At 39.5% G+C, this 24801-nt stretch overlaps 1 protein-coding gene across 1 annotated transcript in view; it reads right to left on the bottom strand.

The window, feature by feature from the left end:
• The window catches only part of LOC121683467, a 50153-nt gene that overhangs the window by 7942 nt on the left and 17410 nt on the right, over window positions 1–24801 (bottom strand). Inside the window, exons 8-14 of the mRNA XM_042063100.1 lie at window positions 24617–24679; window positions 22376–24190; window positions 21616–21789; window positions 21059–21232; window positions 19946–20116; window positions 18661–18834; window positions 470–2284 (exon numbers count right to left, since the gene is read on the bottom strand). Coding sequence (XP_041919034.1) covers window positions 470–2284; window positions 18661–18834; window positions 19946–20116; window positions 21059–21232; window positions 21616–21789; window positions 22376–24190; window positions 24617–24679 — 4386 coding nt within the window. The remainder of the gene's footprint in view (window positions 1–469; window positions 2285–18660; window positions 18835–19945; window positions 20117–21058; window positions 21233–21615; window positions 21790–22375; window positions 24191–24616; window positions 24680–24801) is intronic.

Here is a 24801-nt window from a genome sequence, read left to right on the forward strand (position 1 = left end):
AACTGTCCACATATCTGGACATCATGCAACAAGAGAATCAGAGTACAGTAAGTCTGGTTTGTGTAACCTGTTATTCATCTATTCTATTTGTTCAATGATGATTTGAATTCAACAGATATTTAACAAGTGTAAACATAAACAATCATATAAAATGGCCTTTTATGCCATTAAATGATAAAACAGACTAATTTTATTTAGCCTTCCAAGCAGGGTCTGCATGGGTGCAGTAAGAGTGAGCTAGAATATATGATAGGGTAAATAAGGTAATTTTTTTATCAGCAGTGAATGTTTCCTTATATGTACTACATTGTGAGTGTTTGTCCTCTCTTTGTTTCTAAATAAGATTTTTTTAAAGCATGTATAGCATAACATAACGAAAAGACATACAATTCCATATTATAGCAGTATATAGTATAGGCAGTATAGCAACAATATAGCAGTACCACATAGGAAATTTAGATATGCTCACCGAGCTTTTCTGGATACTTTGATAACTGGTAGCAACTTCTCGACACAACCATCTGTTTCGATGATCTCGTTGTGATTAAACTCATATTGGCCTTCGGCTGTAGTCAGCAGCAGGTACAAAAGAGTAGCACACTCGTGAAATGCCTGGGGTTGCTTACCAGGCCAAGGACGTTTACCTGATATCAGGCATCTCTGGATTTCCTCCACCATAGAGGTGTCACCCAGTTCATTTAGACAGTGGAAGAGATTGAAGTTTTTCTCCACTGTGTTCTCCTCCAGAATATTACTCTTTAAATACTCAACAGTCTTCTCCTTCTCCATGGAGACAACTCTGTTCTTCAACAGCTTTTGCAGGAGTTTCTGATTGGACTCCAGTGAGAGGCCCAGAAGGAAGCGTAGGAAAAGGTCTAAGTGTCCGTTCTTACTCTGTAAGGCCAGATCCACTGCAGCCTTGTGCAGGTCATAAATTGTTGCAGTTCTGAACAGAGCAGAAAGTTGAGAGGTTTGCTGTTGGTCAGGGATGTTTTTCTCTGTTTTCTCTCTGTTGCTGAAGCAAAGGAACACATACAAAGCTGCAAGAAACTCCTGAATGCTCAGATGCACAAAACTGAACACCTTCCCCTGGTACAGCCCAGACTCCTCTCTAAAGATCTGAGTACACACTCCTGAGTACACTAATGCTTCTGTGACATCAATGCCACACTCTCTCAGGTCTTCCTCATAGAAGATCAGATTGACCTTCTCCAACTGTTGGAAGGCCAGTTTCCCCAGTTTGAAAATCATCTCTTCATCTGTGTCTTTTCCCTTTTGTTTCTCTGAGTACTTCACATTTTTGATACCAATCTGAAAGATTAAAAAGTGAACATACACTTGAGTCAGAGTTCTGGGGATTTCAACATTCTCTGTTCCACTCAACATTCTCTCTAGAACAGTAGCTGTGATCCAGCAGAATACTGGTATGTGACACATGATGTAGAGGCTCCTGGATGACCTCAGGTATGTGATGGTTCTTTTGGCCAGATCTTCATCACTGATTTTCTTCATGACATACTCCTCCCTTTGAGGGTCACTGAATCCTCGAATCTCTGTCACTAGGTTAGTGGATACAGGAGGGATCTGATTGGCTGCTGCTGGTCTGGTGGTGATCCAGAGGAGAGCAGAGGAAAGGAGATTCCCCTTGATGAGGTTTGTCAGCAGCACATCCACTGAGACTGGCTCTGTCACATCAGAACACTTTGGGTTGGACTGGAAATCCAGAGGAATTCGACACTCATCCAGGCCATCAAAGATGAACATGACTCTGTACTTTGAACTGGTGAAGACTGGTGGAAGGCTTTTCATTTCTGAGAAAAAGTGCTCAATAAGATCCAACAGACTGAGTTTCTTCTCTTTCAACAGGTTCAGCTCTCGGAAAGGAAGAGGAAATATGAATTGGACATCCTCATTAGTTTTTCCTTCAGCCCAGTCTAAAATGAACTTATGCACAGAGACTGTTTTTCCAATGCCAGCCACTCCCACAGTCAACACTGTTTTAATAGTTTTGTGTTGTCCAGGTAAGGGTTTAAAGATGTCGTTACAGCTGATTGGTGTGTCTTCTATTGCTGCTGTTCTTGAGGCTTTCTCTATCTGTCTGATTTCATGTTGTTTATTGACTTCTTCACTTTCCACCTCGGTAATGTACAGTTCTGTGTAGATCTCATTAAGGGGAATTGGGGTTGTATGTGGTGATGGTCCTTCAGATAGGGTTTTAAACTTCCTCGACATACAGTCTTTGTGAAATTTCTGAAATGATGCCATTTTATCTGTGACTTCACTTCTGTAAAAGTCAGAAAAACATTTAATGAGGCACTTTTCTCATCTGCAAAGACTAATATGAAACTGTTATTTATACATATTGTTTGGGCTTTTTGGCTTTATTGTGACCGGACAGTGAAGAGAGAGACAGGAAGATAGTGGGAGAGAGAGAAGGGATGGGATCTGGACATGACCAGGGTCGGACTCGAATACAGGTCCCCATGGGAACTAAGACCCAAATGTGGGAAAGGCACTGTAGCCAGTTGTGCCACAGCGCCCCCCTATGACATTGCTATTTATGAGCAGCCTTGACGCACTTTGTGGGGACTGAGAGGCACCATTTTGTATCATCTTAAATGTAATGTTCATCAATCTTATAAACATTTGAAAAAATGAATTAGGATAGGGCAGAAATAGAGTACACAACAGTCTAAGAGCTACATCTTACTGGTGTTGGATGTCAGGGACACCTTTGATGAAACAACCTGTTGCCTCATTCTTCTCCTGTAAACTAAAGTATTGTACAAGATGTAATGAAAATTAAGTTATTCATTGTTATCAAACTCTGCTGGGATGAAATGACCTTTTTGCTACAGTTAAATGAGTAGTCATTTTCTAGGTATATGCTAGAATAGTAACACACAACATATACATGCTAATATTCTCTGACATAATAATAAAGACATTGGTTAAGAGACATAGAGAAAAATGACAGCAGAGCAGGGGAAATATGTAGAGTATGTAGATGATTTACATGTCATCAGCGGAGAAGTTGACTGGGAAACCCTTTGACCTGTCACTTTTCAATGATGTGACAGTGAATGAAGGTGAATGTGGTCTATGTTGCTGTCTGTAAAAAACCCCATGAATAAACAAGAACAAAAACACATTTAGGAAGTTTATGAAAACCATATATAACCATTATATACATATTGGTAACACTTTCTGTGAACCTAATAAAATATAAATAGGCCTACGTTCATAATGGGTTATAAACCATTCTTATTACACGGCTGAGTCCTGCAGAAAGTTCCATTCACATGAATGGGCCTTCCCAACGTTCGCATGTCTGTTAAATCTATATAATTACCACTGCAAAATATATAATGACCACTGTTAATGGCAACAGGTTTTGTCCTTTTGATTTATTCCACAAGTAATCAGTTCGCTAATTGCAATGGACTGTCATTGAACGTGAAAGTCAGCAAGTAAAAAGTTGCCTCGCAACACCCGAAATTGTCAAGTTCTTGTGTGTGGTGAACTTTTTGTTTTGCCAGCAGAAGCCACAAAACTGTAACAAAATCATTTTAAAAGACCCATCATGTGAAGTTTCTTCTCTCGTATTGGCAAGTAGCCATATAATAAGCAGGATAATGTATTGTCCGCCGGTAATTATCAGAAAATAAGGGCGCATTCATACTGGGTCCGTTTAACTGGACCGTACCCGAGTGTCATTACTCCCCTCTAGCCCTGACCCAGTTGGTCTATGATCACATTACAATTTTGTTTGCGGACCTGGGTCCGTTTATGTCATAAACACTAGCTTCTTTTTAACAATATCGCTTGGCAACGTTGCAAAAAGGCAGTTTATTTCCTGGTTTATTTCCTGGTTTCCTGGTTTCCCCAGTTTTATTGTGAACCCTGTTCCGGACCCGGGTATGCACCTGGGTTCGGTAGACTGCGTTCACATTAGCAAAAATCACAGAACCATTGGTCCAAACGAACGATAGCTATTATATACAAATAACACTTTCTATGGGCCCAATATTCATAAAACATTATAAAGACAATCATAAAGGGTTATAAACCATTTATAATGCCTCATATTATTTAATTAGTATATTTAACCATTTATACATACCCATGACTGTGTTCACAAAACATATGATGTTACTGTTACCATATGAAGCTTGAAGTGTCACAAAACATTGTAAAGCTTATGATCTCTTAGTGATAGAAATTATAATATTGTTATAAAGCTTTATAGCAGATTCTATGAATTAACCAAATAATAGAGAAAAGTGATATTAGCAGAACAGGTGAAATATGTAAAGTATGTAGATGATTTACATGTCATCAGCTGAGAAGTTGACTGGGAAACCCTTTGACCTGTCACTTTTCAATGACGTGACAGTGAATGAAGGTGAATGTGGTCTATCTTGCTGTCTGTAAAAAAAAACATGAATTCACAAGACCGAAAACACATTTAGGAAGTATAAGACAATGTATAAACATTATATAGCCATTGGTATATAAATTGGTAACACTTTATATGAGCCCAATATTCATAAAACATGATAAATGCATTCATAAAGGGTTACAAACCATTTATAATGCCTCATACAGTAATTACAACCCCAAAACAGGAAAAAGTTGGGACGTTGTGTAAAATGCAAATAAAAACAGAATGTGATCAAATACAAGTCTCATAAACCCATATTTAGCAGCAAAAAAGACATAGACCACATATCAAATGTTGAAAATGAAAATTTGGACTATTTCATGGAAAATATATATTATATATATACTTATTAACTTTAATTTGATGCCAGCAACATGTTTCAAAAAAAGTTGGGACTGGAGCATGTTTACCACTGTGCTGCTTCACCTCTTCATTTAACAAAATTCTGTAAATGTTTAGGAACTGAAGAGATCATTTGCTAGAGTTTTGAGAATGAAATGTTGTCCGTTTACTCCCTGATATAAGATTTCAGTTGCTCAACATTATGGGATATTCTTAGTCATGTTTTTCATTCCATTATGCACATAATTTGACAAATCTGGACTGCAGATAGGCCATCTTAGCACCTGGACTCTTCCTCTATAGAGAACTATTATTTAAATATATGCAGAATTCATCTTGCCATTGTTTTCCTGAAATATTCAAGGTCTTCCCTGGAAAAGACATCGCCTGGATGGCAGTATATGTTGCTCAAATCCTGTATACATTATTCAGAATTAATTGTGCTTTGCCAAATGTGCAAGATGCCCATGCTGTAGGCAGTAATGCTCCTCCACACCGTCATAGATGTTGGGTTTCGAACTGAACACTAACACAAGTTGGATAGGTTGGATACTTGCATAGGCCCTATACTCCTTAGCCCAGATGACTCTATGATTTCCAAAAAGAATGGCAAACTTTGATTGGACTAACCACAGGACCTTTTTCCATGTTACCTTTTTCCTTATCAGTCCATTTTAAACAAGCTCAGGCCCAAATGAGATGGTGATATTGCCTGTATCATGTCTCAATACAATTGTACCTGTTAATTTTGGCTGGAGTTTTTGAACTGAGTATCAAACACATAGACAATGGTTATCCGAGGTTTTCCTGAGCCCATACAATGACAGGTCTGGAAACAGGTCTGGTGTTGATGCAGTGCCATCTGGGGTCCAAAAGACCACGGCCATCCAATTTGTTTTTGAGCTCTTTCCCTTGTTTGCAAATATTTCTCTGGATTCTCTGAATGTTTTAATGATATTATGTCCTGTAGATGATGCACTCCCCAAATATTTCACAATTTCATGTTAAGAAGCATTAAAATTACATTGTTTCATCATTTGTGCACACAGGTTTACACAGAGTGATGAATACTCCTACATCTTTTCTTTTAAAACACCTTGCCTCTCTGGGAGGCTCTTTTTCATATTGTGTTGCCAGTTACTCTAATTAGTTGTGAAATATTTTCAAAGTCAAAGTCAAAGTCAGCTTTATTGTCAATTTCTTCACATGTTCCAGACATACAAAGAGATCGAAATTACGTTTCTCACTATCCCACGGTGAAGACAAGACATATTTTGCCAATTTAGGTCCACGGACAAACATAACATTCAAGTAAACAAAAAAGTAAGTAAATAAGTAAATAAGAGGGCACATATAATAATGAAAAAATAAGAGCAGCAAAATTTGGTTGAAATTGTGCATAGACAGTCAATAAAATACTAGTGCAAAGTCAGGCCAATAAAAGGCTTGGGTAGTTCTGTTTGACCTAAGTAAGAAAGAAAGTGGCTTAGTGGTGCAAGTTATGTAAGAGCAGCAGAAGTGTTGTGTTTTCAGGATAACAACACCAAGTTGTAAAGTGTACAAGTGTGCAAGTGTGCAAGTGTGCAAGTGGAGTAGTGCAGGCGGCCATTTTGGGTCCAATGTCCAGGATGTTATGTAGCTGAGGGTGGAGGGGGGAGAGGAGGGAGAGAGTTCAGCATCCTTACAGCTTGGTGTATGAAGCTGTTGGTGAGTCTGGTAGTGCGGGAGCACAGGCTTCTGTACCTCTTCCCAGAGGGCAGTAGATCAAACAGATTGTGAGTGGGGTGACTTGCATCACTCACAATCTTGGTCGCCTTGCGGGTGAGGTGGGTGGTGTAAATGTCCTTCAGGGAGGGGAGTGAAGCACCAATAATCCTTCCAGCTGTGTTCACTATGCGCTGCAAGGCTTTCCTGTTGTATTCAGTGCAGCTTCCGCCCCACACAGCGATACAGCTGGAGAGGATGCTCTCAATGGTGCCTCGGTAGAATGTGGTCATGATGGCTGGTGGAGCACTTGCTCGCCTGAGTTTCCGCAGGAATTACAGGCGGCGCTGAGCTCTCTTCGCCAGTGATGCAGTGTTGGTGGTCCAGGAGAGGTCTTCACTGATGTGCACCCCCAGGAATTTGGTGCTGCTCGCTCTCTCCACCACAGCACCGTCGATGGTCAGTGGCAGGTGTTGGGTGTGACCTCTCCGGAAGTCAACAACAATCTCTTTGGTCTTGCAGGTTGTTGTCCCTGCACCACGTGGTCAGATGGTCGACCTCCAACTTGTATTGAGTCTCGTCGCCCTTAGTGATGAGACCCACCAGAGTTGTGTCGTCAGCAAATTTCACTATGTGATTGTTGCTGTAGGTTGCAGTGCAGTCATGCGTCAGCAGGGTGAAGAGCAGCGGACTGAGCACGCAGCCTTGGGGGGCCCCTGTGCTCAGTGTGATGCTGCTTGAGGTATTGTTGCCAACACGTACTACTTGGGGCCTCTGACAGAGGAAGTCCAGTAGCCAGTTGCAGAGGTAGGTACTGAGTCCCAGTTTGTCAAGTTTGCAGATGAGTTGTTGTGGTATTATGGTGTTGAATGCAGAACTGAAGTCTATAAACAGCAATCTCACATATGAGTCTCTTTTTTCCAGGTGGGTGAGGGCTGGGTGGAGGGCAGAGCAGATTGCATCCTCTGTAGACCGCTTGGCTCGGTATGCAAACTGGAAGGGGTCCAGGGTGGGGAGGAGAATGGCTTTGATATGTGACATGACAAGCCGCTCGAAGCACTTCATGATGATGGGTGTCAGTGCCACAGGGCACTGACACCTTTTGTTTTCTTTATCATTACACAACTTTTTCAGCATTTTGTTACCCCCGTCCCAACTTTTTTTGAAACATGTTGCTGGTATCAAATTTAAAATTAACATATTTTCCATGAAATAGTCAGATTTGTAATTTTCAACATTTGATATGTTGTTTGTGCCCCTTTTGTAACTAAATATGAGTTTAAGAGATTTGCAGATTAGTACATTCTGTTTTTATTCACATTTTACACAACGTCCCAACTTTTTCTGTTTTGGGGTTGTACTTAATTAGTATATTTAACCATTTATACATACTCATCTCTGTGTTCACAAAGGATTATGACATTACTGTTACCATATATGCCTTTTGCTTGAAGATTCACAAAGTATTGTAAAGCTTTTGACCTCTTGGTGATAGCAATGATAATATTGTTATAAACCTTTATAGCAGATTCTATGAATTAACCAAATAATAGAGAAAAGTGATATTAGCAGAACAGGTGAAATGTGTAGAATATGTAGATGATTTACATGTCATCAGCGGAGAAGTTGACTGGGAAACCCTTTGACCTGTCACTTTTCAATGACATGACAGTGAATGTAGGTGAATGTGGTCTGTCTTGCTGTCTGTAAAAAAACATGAATACACAAGACCGAAAACACATTTAGGAAATATAAGACAATGTATAAACATTATATAGCTATTATATACAAATAACACTTTCTATGGGCCCAATATTCATAAAACATTATAAAGACAATCATAAAGGGTTATAAACCATTTATAATGCCTCATATTATTTAATTAGTATATCTTACCATTTATACATACTCCTGACTGTGTTCACAAAGGATTGTGACATTACTGTTACCATATATGCCTTTAGCTCGAAGATTCACAAAGCATTGTAAAGCTAAATTGCTGCATCTCAACGTTGCTTGGCAACCATTCCGATAGAGAAAATATATTTCTTGGTGGAAGAATAATTAGCCTATCTATGAATAATTCGTTACATTTCTATATTGCTGTGCGTTTATTTTATGGAATCTTGCCAGATATACAGTTTAAGTAACCATTTTAGAAAAAACAATAAGGGCCCTATCATGACATTCTAAAGTGCATCGTCACTCGTCAAAAGTCTTTTCAAATTTAGTAGGATGTCCAGTTCACATTGGGAGGGGTTTCGCTATCAAAAGTGGAGCGCATGGCGTAACAAGGTGTTCCTAGGTCTTTTAATCAGTCATATGGGTGTGTTTGGGGCGTAACATCATTTTAAACCAATGAGAATGACATCTGCCATTCCCTTTAACGGCGCAACGCGCGATATGTCAAATAAATGCATTGGTATTTTGGCATTCAAAGGCGCATTTGAAGGAGGCTGCTTGCGAGACCGTATAGAATAGTAATTCTTAAACCATGCTTTACTAAAATCTAGCATAGCCTCCACGCATTTGCACTCGTCTATTTGAACTCATTGGCAAAGTGAAACTAACTTCACCAAGGAGTCAGTCAACGACAAGACAGTTATATGCAGTTACTTTCACTGACTGACAATGGGTTACCACCGAAAACATAGGCTGGAAAAAGCAACACTTACCCTAATATTGCTCAAATGACTGAATAAAACAACATTTATCCTGCAGAGGAGGTGCTTATATCTCGTGACAGTGCGTCTTCAGCTGTGCTCCATACGTGTCGCCTCTCCCCTAATCACTTTTAACCGTCATTACCAATTTGCAAATGATGGTGAATAACTACTCATTATGAGATGTACAGTATTTCGTAATATCTTTGTTCTAATTATGTTTCCCATTGTAATCGTGCAATTTGTAATGCTTTGCATGGACATGCGCTGGTGTGCGTTCATGAATGATAGAAGGATGGTGCGTGCACCTGCCAATATGACTGGTGACATGCGCTCTTAAAATAGCATATGAACAACTCGCCATTGACTTCTGACCAGGTTTAGGTGGTGTATGATAGCGATTTTTAGACAACGCGCTAGGCCCCTCCCTAGGTTGTTAATTGCCACACCCCTGGGCGCAATGCTTAAAAAATAAACGTGCAAAATACCGAATTCAATTTTGCGCGGGTGAATAACGAGTATTACGACATGCGCTGGTGACCCAAAATAAAGCCCTAAGTCACTCAAGTCCATAGGTGACAATGATTATAGAACAGCTAAGGGGGGTTTTAGGCACTCCGCTTCCACTCGGGGCATATTGCTGAAATAGCCTACATACCCGTGGCTATGTGTTCACAAAGCATTATGATGTATACTGTCAACATATGGACCCTTTCAAGAGAGTTCCATTATCAGCATCATAGTTGGCCCCACAAGACTTCCTTTTGAACATTCCATATGTTATCTTAATGCAGAGGAAGTAGATTGGGGCCCAAATAGAACGTTCAAGCGGTTTTTGTTTTTATTGTTGAAAGGGTCTATAAGCCTTTACAGCTTGAAGCGTCACAAAGCATTATAAAGCTTCTGACCTTTTGGTGATGGCAATGATGACATCTTTGTTATAAAGCTTTATAGCAGATTCTGTGAGTTCACCAAATCATATTTATGCCTACCTGTATCCATGCAGGATTTCATAATGATAGATGTGCCTTGTGTATGTCTTCCTCCATAGTCCTTTTATTGTTCATAATAAACAGTTAAGAGGTATAAGCCCCCAGTGCTAATCTGATGTTCATATAATGATTTATAAAATGCCCTAAAGCACTATTACAGATAAAAATGGTGTATAAGGTGAATTTATAGAATCTGCAACGAAGCTTTATAAGAAACATGTCATCATTACCATTAAAGGTCAAATAAGCTTAATGCTTTGTGACAATTCAAGCTTATAACATCATAATGCTTTATGAATACAGTCATGTCTATATATATATATTTTATATATAAATATGTATATACTAATGCTCTGAAGGGTCTTTGTATTTGACTGTTAAGTTTATAATAATAATATAAATAATATTTATTTATACTCATATTTATTTATTATTGTGTTAACATATTTATATTAAATATAAATATTGATATCCAGTATCGCTAACATAATCTATCAAAAGTGTTCTATATTTAATTCCCGAGACATTCCCTATTGATGTTATCCTAAGAGAGTGTAACAATAATAGCCTGAGAAGTAGCTGTTTCTTAAACCAGAACTAAAAGAGATTCTTTCGTAATTTGAAGGTGCATCTTACCTCCGATCTCCAATCCCAAAGTTGATTGGGTATCCCATTGAGTGCTCACTGTTGAGAGCAACATCGCTTGATGTTGGAGAAACACTGTCCCCTGTCCCCTGCAACACTCTGATAAGGGAGCAAACATGCTGTCAGATGGAATACTCATACCCACCCATGGACATGGATGAAATTATTTAAATATTCAGCAGAAGATCAAATCATTTGTAAAAGTGGCCTGACGATAACACAGCTCTTGTACCTTTTCCAGCTTTGGTCTTGGGTTTCATTCCCTGTGTGAAATCTCACTTCACCAGAGCTGTCCTCCTCCTTGTGGTCTCCTACATCACTCATCTTTGCATCACTTCCATCCTACTGGGTAATGACATGCAAAACCAACAGTTTTGTTTAATTTTCATAATGTGTAACATTATTTTTCCCTGGAGATCGTTTTTATCCCACATTGGCATTTGACACAGATGCAACTTGTGTGGTGATGGTCATGATTCTGGTTACTTCTTTGGTTATTTCTTCAGCTTCAGCACTATCATCTTCTATTGATCCTGTTCTGTATGCACGGTCAGTATTTATTCTTACTCTAACGTGTCCTTCTTGCAGAGTTGTTGCTTTGAATGCTACTTTTAATAAAAGCATCAGCTAAATGATTAGATGCAAATGTAAGTTATAGTTTCCATGGTATATCACGTGTCACAGAGTAATTTAATAGTTGTTTCTCCTAAATCTCTTCATCTTAGCTTTATGTTTTTTTCTTACACATCATTATGTACTTACGGTCTCACTAAATTGCATTATGCACACTCAATTCTCACTGGTATCTGCTAGACAACAAGCAACCAAAACATGATTAGTTCATAGATTTCACATGTAAAATACATTTTATACAACCCCACCCCCATCTTGCCTGTTCATAATTCTGAGAAATTCTTGAATTGTGTGCATGTGTGCGTGTACATGTTCATGTTTATGTGTGTGTGTGTGCGTGCATGTGCATGTGCATGTGCTTGTGTGTTTGCCTGTTTATGTGCCTGTGTGTGTGCATGTGCATGCATGCGTATATGTCTACTGTGTGAGTATGTGTCATACGTAGGATTACTGTGAATGTATGTGTGTGCGTGTATATCTGTTTATGCACATGTGTGCATATGGAATGGGTTTACATGACGCCTGGAGGCAAACATACACAAAAAATTGGTCATACTAGGCCCTACGGTTCTCAAGATATTCACAGAAAACTGTGTCTGCCCTACCGTCCTTTCGGGGGGTCCAGTCCAGCGGGGGGGGCTACAGATCAAAACAAAAAACGATGGTTCCATGCTATCCATGTGGGCTTACATGCCCACCAAGTTTTGTGCACCCCGGTCTTTCAGTGTCCCGGGAATCCTTGTTGGTGTACAGTCACTAAATGTACACATAAATTATTTTATTCTAAGGCCCCCCATGAACGAAAGTCCACGAAACTTGGCATGCATTCGGAGGGTGTCATAATGATCCTACACTTTCAATTTCGTGCAGTTTTGACCATGTCAGCCAGAGATATTGTGATGAAAACACCTAATGTTTTGCTTTTTAATTTTTAACTAGGTGGCGCTATACATGAAATAAGTGGTAATGGGATAGGTTGACATGCCACCTTAAGACCAACATACAAAAAAAGGTGGAACTCCTAGGCCCTACGGTTCTCGAGATATTCACAGAAAACTGTCTCCGGCCACCTACAGGCCAGTTGGTGTATAGTAACATAAATTAATTTATTGTGTGGCCCCCCATGAACGGAATTCCACGAAACTTGGCGTGCATTCAGAGGGTGTCATAATGATCCTACACTTCCAATTGTGTGCAGTTTTGACTATGTTAGGTCACAGATACCTGCGATTACAACAACTCATTTTTACTTTTTTGTGTTTAACTAGGTGGCGCTATACATGAAATGAGTGGTTATGGAATGGGTTGACATGGCCCTTTGAGATCAACATACAAAAAAAAAATTCCTCCTAAACCCTACGGTTCTCGAGATATTCACAGAAAACTGTGTCTGCCCTACCCTCCTTTCGGGGGGTCCAGTCCAGCGGGGGGGCTACAGATCAAAACGAAAAACGATGGTTCCATGCTATCCATGTGGGGTTACATGCCCACCAAGTTTCGTGTACCCCGGTCTTACAGTGTCCCTGGAATCCTTGACGGAAATTTATATGCGAAAAAGAAAAAAAAAAATCTGACTAAACCTATATTTGAGTAGGTAGCAGGATTATTACTTTTCTTGCTTCTGGTTAGTGTTTTTACAACCTTTTTACAAGAACCAATTTACTGTACTTCCTTGAGTGTTTTGAATACTCTACCCTACTGTAGGAAGTAGGCTACCTGAGTGTAGTTGGAAAGTCCCTGCTCATGTCATGTGGGCTCAGGGAGACAGACACAGTGTTTGCTATGTTTTAGTAACTTGGCAAATGGGTAGTCTTACAATCATGGTAAGCACTAGACATTATACCACATACAGTCTGTGAATATTAAAACGTGATTATGGATAACTGTATGCTATTGCTAGACTTAGCAGCACATCAGCAATTGGACACAGAAGGGCAACAAAATATTTTTTTGGTTCGAAACCCATCCTTCATTTATTTTCATCCCCAAACTAAAGTTTAATTTTAAAACTACACCACTTCAACACATCACATTAACCAAACTTCACTGAGGGCAGCCCTGGACCACACTGGGGAATGCTGTAATATGATACAATTGTGATGTTGAAGAAAGCCTGATCACAGAATGATCATCATTTTTAAAGGAAATAATGACAGGTATTTGAAATATATTTCCATCAAAACAACAGACCTGCTAATTAAGGCAATACTTCAGATATGCATCAAATCATGTAACAGCCAACCTACCAGAAACATTTGCAACAAAAAGCCTACCAACAAACAAGATACAATTTGAACATCATAATGACAGATATTGTTGTTAAAACTTCACTAAAGTTTTCAGTAAAACTGCTTGTGTTCATTCCAACACATTTTGAATAAATATGCTATAAGAAAAGTATATATTTAAAAAACAACAGGTGAAACATACTCTCAGCTGTCTGATACTCACAGTGTACTGTATCTGTGTCCTTGCGTTCATGAGCTTTCTGCTGTGTCACAGCGAAGTGTTTGTTCTGCACCTTTACCTCGGCTCCACCCAGGAGGTGGAGTCATGCAGGCTCTCTACCCAGGTAACTTGCCTGGGTAAGTTTAAGGTGAAGCACAGACGGCTTGATCTGTCCTTTGTTCACAGACTCAGTGACTAGGTTCTTTGTTTGTTCATCTTACTTTGGATCCACACTTGAGATGGAGTCAGGCTCCATGCAGGGACATTCTCCCATGCTAACTTTCAAACTAGTCAGATCTCTGAACTGTGTGTTTATCTGCAGCAGCTTCTTATTTAGCCTTTTATCTGCCACTTCTTCTTTCAGTTCAGCACCAAAGACATGTGAGGCAGAATGTCCACTGCCTGGTTGTGAGTGTATGTGAGAGAGGGTGTGTTTGCAGCTGTGTGTTGTACAGTGGAGACCCAGCATGAGCTAAGGGAGAGACTAAAAGTAAAGATAAATAGATTCCACACCTGCAAACCTTCTAATATATGTATTGTTTCATCACAGAGTGAAGATTTGATTTTGCCCCCTCTAACTCCCTCTCATGCTCCTTTACCCTATAAGTGTGTATGTGTGTGTGTGTCTGTGCTGACATGACAATGTGCCAAGACCCAGCATCACACTGTCCCTTTCAGATTAAGATAATGATATCAGGGATGTTCAATGATGCATGCATGAAACCAGACCGGTCAGAAAAGTTTGGTTTTGAGGGGAAAATACTTTTGAGCTATAAATAATTCCCTGTGTGTATTGTGTTCACATTGTAAAAGGTAAAAAGGACAGTCGAAGTTGGCACGTGGCCTAAAAATGTGGAAAACAAAACAGGATGCACTGCACAGCCACAGAGGTAAGCAGTAAGGGGGAAGAGAAATATTAAGTCATAACATGCCTAACTCTGGCCCGGGCCTCTCCTGGACCACAGGAAAATACATGAACTCTAACTTATGAACTCCTATGAACTTATGAACAATTATAATTTGCTTGTGTCTGATATCATTTTAAAAGTCTCCATGCGAGAAATAAAGTACCTGGGATATTTTATGCATTCTCTGATGAGATGCGCCCATAACCTCTGCTCTCAGATACCAGATTCAAGATGCATGCCATCTATATGTTAATACAGTGTACGTTAAGTGATATTGGTCACATCTACCCTTATGATTTACTGGTAAATAAATTGTTAATTCACCCACCATTTATTTCTTCTCGTATGCCATGCCACTACTCTGCTATAGTTGATAAACTAATAATTCAAGGTCAAGTTCATATTTACGGCTGCATCACCAGTCTGTCCTAATGTTCAAAACACGTTCAAACCTTTGATGGCCAACACAATTCTCATCCTGAGGAGCGCCTGTTGTCATCCTTTACAATTCTAGTATGGATAATAAACATGGTGTCACATATAACTGTAGAGTGGAATTTTTGATCTGGCCCCAAAAAAAACTGGAAGCACTGCACAACCACCTGGTAACAAGGAAATATATTTGCAGTAAAAAAGAAAGTATGGAAATGTTGATGAAAAGAAAAATCTTTATCTTCACATATGAAGTTGGAGAAGGAGGGGCCGAAACAGAAAGATTGAGGGATAGATTTTCAGATGTTTATGGTTCCATATGTTAAATCTAGCCTGTGTATCAAATACATGCATGGACGAGTTCCATTGTGGACAAGACAACTCAAATTGTATACCCTTTTAAGGAACTAAAAAAAGATATGGCATCCTTACAAAAAATCAGTGGAGACCAAGGGCTCTGTTGATCAGAAACACTTCTCTCATCTTCTCAAAAGAACTCTGGATCCCATTGTTAGTGACCATTGGGTCTTTGGTTACCTGTCTGACCAAGGCCCTTTGTCCTGGATTACTCAGTTTGGCTGAGTGGTCAGATCTAGGAAGACTGTTGGTTGTTCCAAACTTTTCCATTTGAGAATGATTGAGGCTACCATGCTCTTCAGGATCATTGGTGCTTCACTCTCCCTGAAGGACATTTACACCACCCACCTCACCCGCAAGGCGACCAAAATTGTGAGTGATGCAAGTCACCCCGCTCACAATCTGTTTGATCTACTGCCCTCTGGGAAGAGGTACAGAAGCCTGCGCTCCCGCACTATACCAGACTCACCAACAGCTTCATACACCAAGCTGTAAGGATGCTGAACTCTCTCCCTCCTCTCCCCCCTCCACCCTCAGCTACATAACATCCTGGACATTGGACCCACAATGGCCGCCTGCACTACTCCACTTGCACACTTGTACACTTTACAACTTGGTGCTGTTGTCCTGAAAACACAACACTTCTGCTGCTCTTACATAACTTGCACCACTATGCCACTTTCTTTATTACTTAGGTCAAACAGAACTACCCAAGCCTTTTATTGGCCTGACTTTGCACTAGTATTTTATTGACTGTCTATGCACAATTTCAACCAAATTTTGCTGCTCTTATTTTTTCATTATTATGTGTGCCCTCTTATTTACTTATTTACTTACTTTTTTGTTTACTTGAATGTTATGTTTGTCTGTGGACTTAAATTGGAAAAATATGTCTTGTCTTCACCGTGGGATAGTGAGAAACGTAATTTCGATCTCTTTGTATGTCTGGAACATGTGAAGAAATTGACAATAAAGCTGACTTTGACTTTGACTTTGACTCTTGGACACTTTCAATGCTGCAGAAATGTTCTTGTATCCTTCCCCAGATCTGTGTCTTTACACAACCCTGTCTCGCAGGCCTACGGACAATTCACTCGACCTTGTGGCTTGGTTTTCACTCTGACATACACATTCAACTGTGAGACCTTATATAATAATGGAATATGGAATAAGGCTGTAACATAACGAAATGTGGAAAAAGTGAAGCGCTGTGAATACTTTCTTTATGCACTTTACTTGATTAAATTAAATTTAACCCTTAAAGGTGTAGGTTTTTGAACGTTCTAAGTTCCGCAACAATTGAAGGTTCTAAAATTCTATGTTGAATTCAATGAACCCAGATATTCTTTAGAACGTTCATTTCTCAACATTCCTTTAAGGGTTAATCAAAAATGCCTTCCTCCCCCTCCTCCGCCTTTGGTTCCCTAACTTCTAGCTGTAGTGTATCTCTTTAGCAATAAGTAGATGCAGCATAGTGGGTCTTGAAATATTCATAGGAATCCATAGAAATGGAATCTTCATGTTTTTGATGTTTTATCCAATATAGTGCAGATGTATAGTCTCTTATACAAACCCCTTGAACCAACAAAGTAAATGCAATGCATGTAATTATTCCATATTTTGTGAGGTCATTCTATATCAGAACACCTGACATACAATCCAAATAGTCTACAAGAAACCTCAGAGTGTTACCTTTCATTTGAGACCAAGATTATGCTTCAACAAAAAGGGGTTCATGTGCAGTAAGTATTTGATTGTCAGTATGCATTTTGGATAACCAAAAGTCCTATGGGGAGTTTCCATAGGGCATTTTACAAAATTTAGTAAATTGTGATTTAGTAAATTGTGCACACAATATAGTAAAATGTGTGCACGATTTACTAAAATGAGAATCTAATAACATGATTTAGAACACTATTTAGTAAAGTGAGAGCATTAGTAAAATGAGAACACAATATACTAAATTGTGCACACAATCTATTAAAATGAGATGGCAATTCAGTAAAATCAATGCACAATTTACTAAAATGAGAGCACATTCTCCCAATGTACAAAAATATATTGCAATGACACTTCCCGGGATAGACAAACATACAAACAAATTGTAACAGAAAACATAACCTCTCTGCCCAATGCGGAAAAGTGCCATTATCCCATCCACTCTACAGGCCAGAGAGGGCTATTATACAGTATATACACATATAGTAGTCACTTTCACGGCAAGCATTTCCTGTGATCTTTAACTTCAGGTATACAAGGATACAAGGAAGTTTATTGTCACATGCATATAGTTACTGGAAGTAAGAAATGCAGTGAAATTATGTGTGCTGTAAGTATGTTGGGGATGTGTGTTGGAGAAGCTTCCTGATGAAATAATGTGCTGTGTATGTAGGGGAGGGGGGGGGGGGCAGTGTACTGCAAGTATGGTGAAGGGACTTACTATTGCAAGCAGAGTACTGTATGTACAGTATGATGTATGTGAGTGATGACAGTGAAGATGTGTGTGTGGGCGGGAGGGGAGTGGAGCAGTGACTGTGTGTGTGTGTGTGTAGTGTAGGTCTATTGTCTCTGGTGTCCTTTGTATTTAAATGTACAGAGAGCACAGTGAAATGAACAAATATATTTTGTAGATGAATCCACTCCTCCAGAACATAGAGAGGGCTCATGGTCCATATCCGCATGTCACTGCTGGTCCCAACATTTTGACTTCTGTGGTTCTACATGAAGCATAAAACAAAACAGCTGTTGGTTACTGTTGGGTACTATCTTGCTTAGGCTACATTTGCCAAAAGCATTCAGGAACAAACATCAATAAAAGTCTATTAGGCCATGCGTCTCTGCCTCAGAATCACCTGGTTCATTGCACAACACTGCTTTAATGAAATACAGAACAGAACTAAATTACCAATCACATTTTCTCTGATGGACTTATACCACTATTTAATAAAATTAGTATATCCTAACTGTCAGATTATAGAAAGACCAAATCCTTCTAGTGAATTTTTGTAATGATTTTGGTATATTTTCTGTAACTGCAGAGGTGTGCAATGTGACTCTCATTGTCATTCTCAGTGTGTCTCTGAAATACTCACATCAAACTCTCCAGACTATTATGTGGATTCTTCTGCAGTGCTTCCAGAAGCTTCTCTCCAGATTCCCTCAGAGTGTTGCCGCTCAGGTGGAGCTCTCTCAGGTGGGAAGGGTTGGACCTCAGTGCTGAAGCCAGGGAAGCACAGCTCTCATCTGTGAGGCCACAGTTATGGAGTCTGCAAAATCGGTAGGGGAAATATAGTTTAGAAATATACTGTAGTATACTAAGAGAGTTTTCGGCCAGGGACTGTTGTAATAAATGGAGAAGAATTTGAAATACCCATATTACAGCAAGGACATCCATTGCTAACACTTTACGGTAAGGGTACCTGAATTATCATTAATTGATTTATGCATTAATTCATTTCTTTATATCTTATGAGTCATCTAACCTGACTCTCGCCAGATTAATTTTATTCCACTTAGCTCCACTCACATCCATCTGGGATCGCTTCCGCTGGGAGTGATTTCGGCACCAGATTTTATGGTAGAGCCAATCAGACGCCGGCCGGGAGTTTCATAGATGTGACGTAGCGGAGTAGCGACTGTGAGCCTGTTTTGATTCAGACAACAATGGCGGCTCGCATCGAGGAAGCAAGCATTAACATTGATGCTGCTATTTCATCCGTGTTGTCCAATCTACCCAATATTTTTCCGTTGAAAGAACATCAGAGAACGGCTCTGAAGGCTTTTGTTGGTGATGACGGACAAGTGGCTTATCCAGTCATATGCAAGGATTTTTGATAAGGCCTAGCCTTCTGAAACACCTCTCCAATGGAGCGATCCCAGATGGATGAGTGGAGCTAGGCGGAACGAAATTCATCTGGCGAGAGTCAGGTTATGAGTCATCAGGAATTGACATGAGTTCAAAGTCTCTTATTCATGACCTCATGCATGAACAACACATCAACTAAAGCATTAGGTACAGTGGGTAATTTTATTCAAATCAGAATTTGAGTAGTGATGACCACATTTTTGGCAGAAAAAGAAATCATCATCATTCTTAATAAATCATAAATCATAGTGATGTGCCCACCATACTTAATGCTTTAGCTGATGTGTTGCTCATGTATGAGGTCACAGGCGACAGACTCATGTACTCATGTAAATTCCTGATGATTCATGAGATATTAAGGAATGAAGTAATACATACATCATTAATTAATTCATGCATGAATTCATGATAACTTATGTACCCTTACTGTAAAGTGTTACCCATATCTATCTTTACCTTTTTTAATTTTACTTTTTCTCATTTAAGTGTAAGTAATGTGTTTTAAACTTTACCTCAACTCCTCCAGTGTGCAGTGTGTGCTCCTCAGACCATCAGTGAGGAGTTCCACTCCAGCGTCCTGAATCCTGTTTCCACTCAGGTCCAGCTGTCTGAGTGAGGAGCTACAGGAGAGCACTGAGGCCAGACAGGCACAGCTATTCTCTGTCAGGGAACAGTTCCTCAACCTGGTAGGGGAAAAATAGTTTAAGTTTAAATATAATTTGTAAAATTATTTTTCTAAAGCATTATGAAACAAACAATGTTTTTATTGTATGAAAAACAAATGTGCAGGGCAAGCATTAAAATGAGAGCTAGTGACAAACAGAATATAACATATATTTTCAGACAAAGAAACCAAGAGTTACAGTACAAAATCAAACAGTCAACAGCCAGTTACATGTGCAAAACAATTCGAGTAAAGCACAAATCGGAGTATTATCAGAATCTAAAATATTCCATTTTACATAAAGTGAATAAATAGCTTAGCATAGCATAGCATTATAATCAATGGAAGTAGCTACACCAGACGTGACAGTGGGGCATACATTCGAAAAAAATAGACCATTCATCTAAAATGGATTTTACGAGTCGCGAACGGAACGCTTCAGTTACGCGCATACTGTAGCTCATACCTCAGGCTCTGTTCCACAATAATGTAAGTTTCCATAGAACGTACCATAGAAGAATGTGTCTTGGCTTTATTTTTGAGGCAAAAACCGTCACTCTTAACAGTCATCATGAGGACGTTGTGTAAATAGAGAAAAGCAGGGGCCCTAATACTGATCCTTGAGGCACACCTGTGGTGAGGTCATGAGACTTTGATACCTGTCCCTGCCAAGACACACTGAAAGAATGCCCTTTAAGGTAAATACTCCAGTGGCATGACACATTTAATCAGATCGAAATGAAATACTCCAGGTTATTGGAGTACAATCGGAGAACTCCGTTTACATGACATTTTTAATCAGAGTAAATAGTTTAATCAGAGTGAAATCTGATTATTTGTTTGCGTGTGCAGGAATAAGGATCCCAACCCTTCACCCTATGTGTATGTGTGTGCGAGTGTATGTGTGTGCATGTATTTGTATGTGTGTATGTGTATGTATGTATGTATGTATGTATTTTACCATAGTGATTCCAGTTTGGACTTTGGGTTTGACAGCGCCTCTGAGAGTTTCATCACTCCAGCATCGCCGATCTCATTGTCACTGAAGTCCAGATCTCGGACCAGGCAAGAGCATTGGGTAAGAACAGGGGCCAGCAGCTTACAGCTGTTAGCAGTGAGCAAACACTTCCCAAGCCTAAAGTTCAGTTTTGTAGATAAAAATAAATATATCATGGTTATTTGTTTTGGCAGTTAATGTTTGCCCATATTTACTACATTGTAAGAAGGATTTTTTAAAGAGCTTCTTTATAGCATAGCATAACATAACACGAAAAAAACATAGAATTCGTTATTCTCAACTGTGGCTTTATATCCTATATTACACGTACACAACTCCGTTTACATTACATTTTTAATCAGAGTAAATAGTTTAATCAGAGTGAAATCTGATTATTTGTTTGCGTGTGCAGGAATAAGGATCACAACCCTTCACCCTATGTGTATGTGTGTGCGAGTGTATGTGTGTGCATGTATTTGTATGTGTGTATGTGTATGTATGTATGTATGTATGTATTTTACCATAGTGATTCCAGTTTGGACTTTGGGTTTGACAGCGCCTCTGAGAGTTTCATCACTCCAGCATCGCCGATCTCATTGTCACTGAAGTCCAGATCTCGGACCAGGCAAGAGCATTGGGTAAGAACAGGGGCCAGCAGCTTACAGCTGTTAGCAGTGAGCAAACACTTCCCAAGCCTAAAGTTCAGTTTTGTAGATAAAAATAAATATATCATGGTTATTTTTATTAGCAGTTAATGTTTGCCCATATTTACTACATTGTAAGAAGGATTTTTTAAAGAGCTTCTTTATAGCATAGCATAACATAACACGAAAAAAACATAAAATTCGTTATTCTCAACTGTGGCTTTATATCCTATATTACACGTTTGTTGCATGGTGTCTGAATACATGGACAGTTAAATAACTTTTAGATGAAAAATAATATTGTAAACCATTTAAATGACTGGGTCAATTTTGAGTAAGAAAAACTATCTTTAAAACAATCTACTTATTTTCATGATTCATGCATGAGATATGCAGTAGATTCATAGAACATCTCAGCCAGTACTCATTATCTCAAAATCTACTCATACCACGTAACTGAGAAAGAGCTAATGCCTCTCATGGATGTACAATATTTTTACAAGACACTTTATACCAGGATTATGACAGTATTTAATTGACAAGCAAAGTAAACACCCATAGTCACATATTCATTATGATGGCAGTGTAGCAGTACATAGCAATATAGCAGTACTACATAGGAACTTAAAATGCTCACCGAGCTTTTATGGATGCTTTGATAACTGGTAGCATCTTCACCAGACATGTATCTGTTTTGATGATCTGGTTGTATTTAAACTCATATTGGCCTTCGGCTGCAGTCAGCAGCAGGTACACAAGAGAAGCACATTGGTGAAACGATTGGGGTTTGTCATCAGGCCAAGGAGGTTGACCTGATATCAGGCTTCTCTGTATGTCCTCCACCATAGAGGTGTCTCCTAATTCATTGAGACAGTGGACAAGATTGAGGTTTGTCTCCAATGAGTGACTCTCTAAAAAATTACTCTTTAAGTACTCAACCGTCTTCTCCTTGTCCATGGAGGCACCTCTGTTCTTCAACAGCTTTTGCAGGAGTTTCTGATTGGACTTCAGTGAAAGGCCCAGAAGGAAGCGTAGAAAAAGGTCCAGGTGTCCGTTCTTACTCTGTAAGGCCAGATCCACTGCAGTCTTATGTAGATCGTGAAGTGTTGAAGCTCTGAACAGAGCAGAGAGCTGAGACATTTGATGTTGGTCAGGCTTGTTTTTTCCTGTTCTTTCTTTATTGCTGAAGCTGAGGAACACATACAAAGCTGCAAGAAACTCCTGAATGCTCAGATGCACAAAACTGAACACCTTCCCCTGGTACAGCCCAGACTCCTCTCTAAAGATCTGAGTACACACTCCTGAGTACACTAATGCTTCTGTGACATCAATGCCACACTCTCTCAGGTCTTCCTCATAGAAGATCAGATTGACCTTCTCCAACTGTTGAAAGGCCAGTTTCCCCAGTTTGAAAATCATCTCTTCATCTGTGTCTTTTCCCTTTTGTTTCTCTGAGTACTTTACATTTTTGATACCAATCTGAATGGTCAGAAAGTGAACATACACTTGAGTCAGAGTTCTGGGGATTTCAACATTCTCTGTTCCACTCAACATTCTCTCTAGAACAGTAGCTGTGATCCAGCAGAATACTGGAATGTGACACATGATGTAGAGGCTCCTGGATGACCTCAGGTATGAGATGGTTCTGTTGGCCAGATCTTCATCACTAATTCTCTTCCTGAGATACTCCTCCCTTTGAGGGTCACTGAATCCTCGAATCTCTGTCACTAGGTTAGTGGACGCATGAGGGATCTGATTGGCTGCTGCTGGTCTGGTGGTGATCCAGAGGAGAGCAGAGGAAAGGAGATTCCCCTTGATGAGGTTTGTCAGCAGCACATCCACTGAGACTGGCTCTGTGATATCAGAACACTTTGGATTGGACTGGAAATCCAGAGGAATTCGACACTCATCCAGGCCATCAAAGATGAACATGACTCTGTGCTTTGAACTGGTGAAGACTGGTGGAAGGCGTTTCATTTCTGAGAAAAAGTGCTCAATAAGATCCAACAGACTGAGTTTCTTCTCCTTCAACAGGTTCAGCTCTCGGAAAGGAAGAGGAAATATGAATTGGATATCCTCATTGGTTTTTCCTTCAGCCCAGTCTAAAATGAACTTATGCACAGAGACTGTTTTTCCAATGCCAGCCACTCCCACAGTCAACACTGTTTTAATAGTTTTGTGTTGTCCAGGTAAGGGTTTAAAGATGTCGTTACAGCTGATTGGTGTGTCTTCTATTGCTGCTGTTCTTGAGGCTTTCTCTATCTGTCTGATTTCATGTTTCACATTGACCTCTTCACTTTCCACCTCGGTAATGTACAGTTCTGTGTAGATCTCATTAAGGAGAAGTGGGTTTGTATGTGGTGATGGTCCTTCAGATAGGGTTTTAAACTTCCTCGACATACAGTCTTTGTGAAATTTCTGAAATGATGCCATTTTATCTGTGACTTCACTTCTGTAAAAGTCAGAAAAACATTTAATGAGGCACTTTTCTCATCTGCAAAGACTAATATGAAACTGTTATTTATACATATTGTTTGGGCTTTTTGGCTTTATTGTGACAGGACAGTGAAGAGAGAGACAGGAAGATAGTGGGAGAGAGAGAAGGGATGGGATCTGGACATTACCAGGGTCAGACTCAAATACGGGTCCCCATGGGAACTAAGACCCAAATGTGGGAAAGGCACTGTAGCCAGTTGTGCCACAGCGCCCCCCTATGACATTGTAATTAATGAGCAGCCTTGACGCACTTTGTGGGGACTGAGCGGCACCATTTTGTATCATCTTAAATGTAATGTTCATCAATCTTATAAACATTTGAAAAAATAAATTAGGATAAGGCAGAAATAGAGTGCACAACAGTCTAAGAGCTACATCTTACTGGTGTTGGATGTCAGGGACACCTTTGATGAAACACCCTGTTGCCTCATTCTTCTCCTGTGAACTAATGTATTGTACAAAATATAATGAAAAATAGGTTATTCATTGTTATCAAATGTAAATATATATAACTGAACATTATAAGGCATATAGGGCATAAGCCTTGTAGTAATTTTCTATGTATAC

This window comes from Alosa sapidissima, chromosome 15 (genome assembly GCF_018492685.1).
Source record: "Alosa sapidissima isolate fAloSap1 chromosome 15, fAloSap1.pri, whole genome shotgun sequence".
Taxonomy (NCBI): domain Eukaryota; kingdom Metazoa; phylum Chordata; class Actinopteri; order Clupeiformes; family Clupeidae; genus Alosa; species Alosa sapidissima.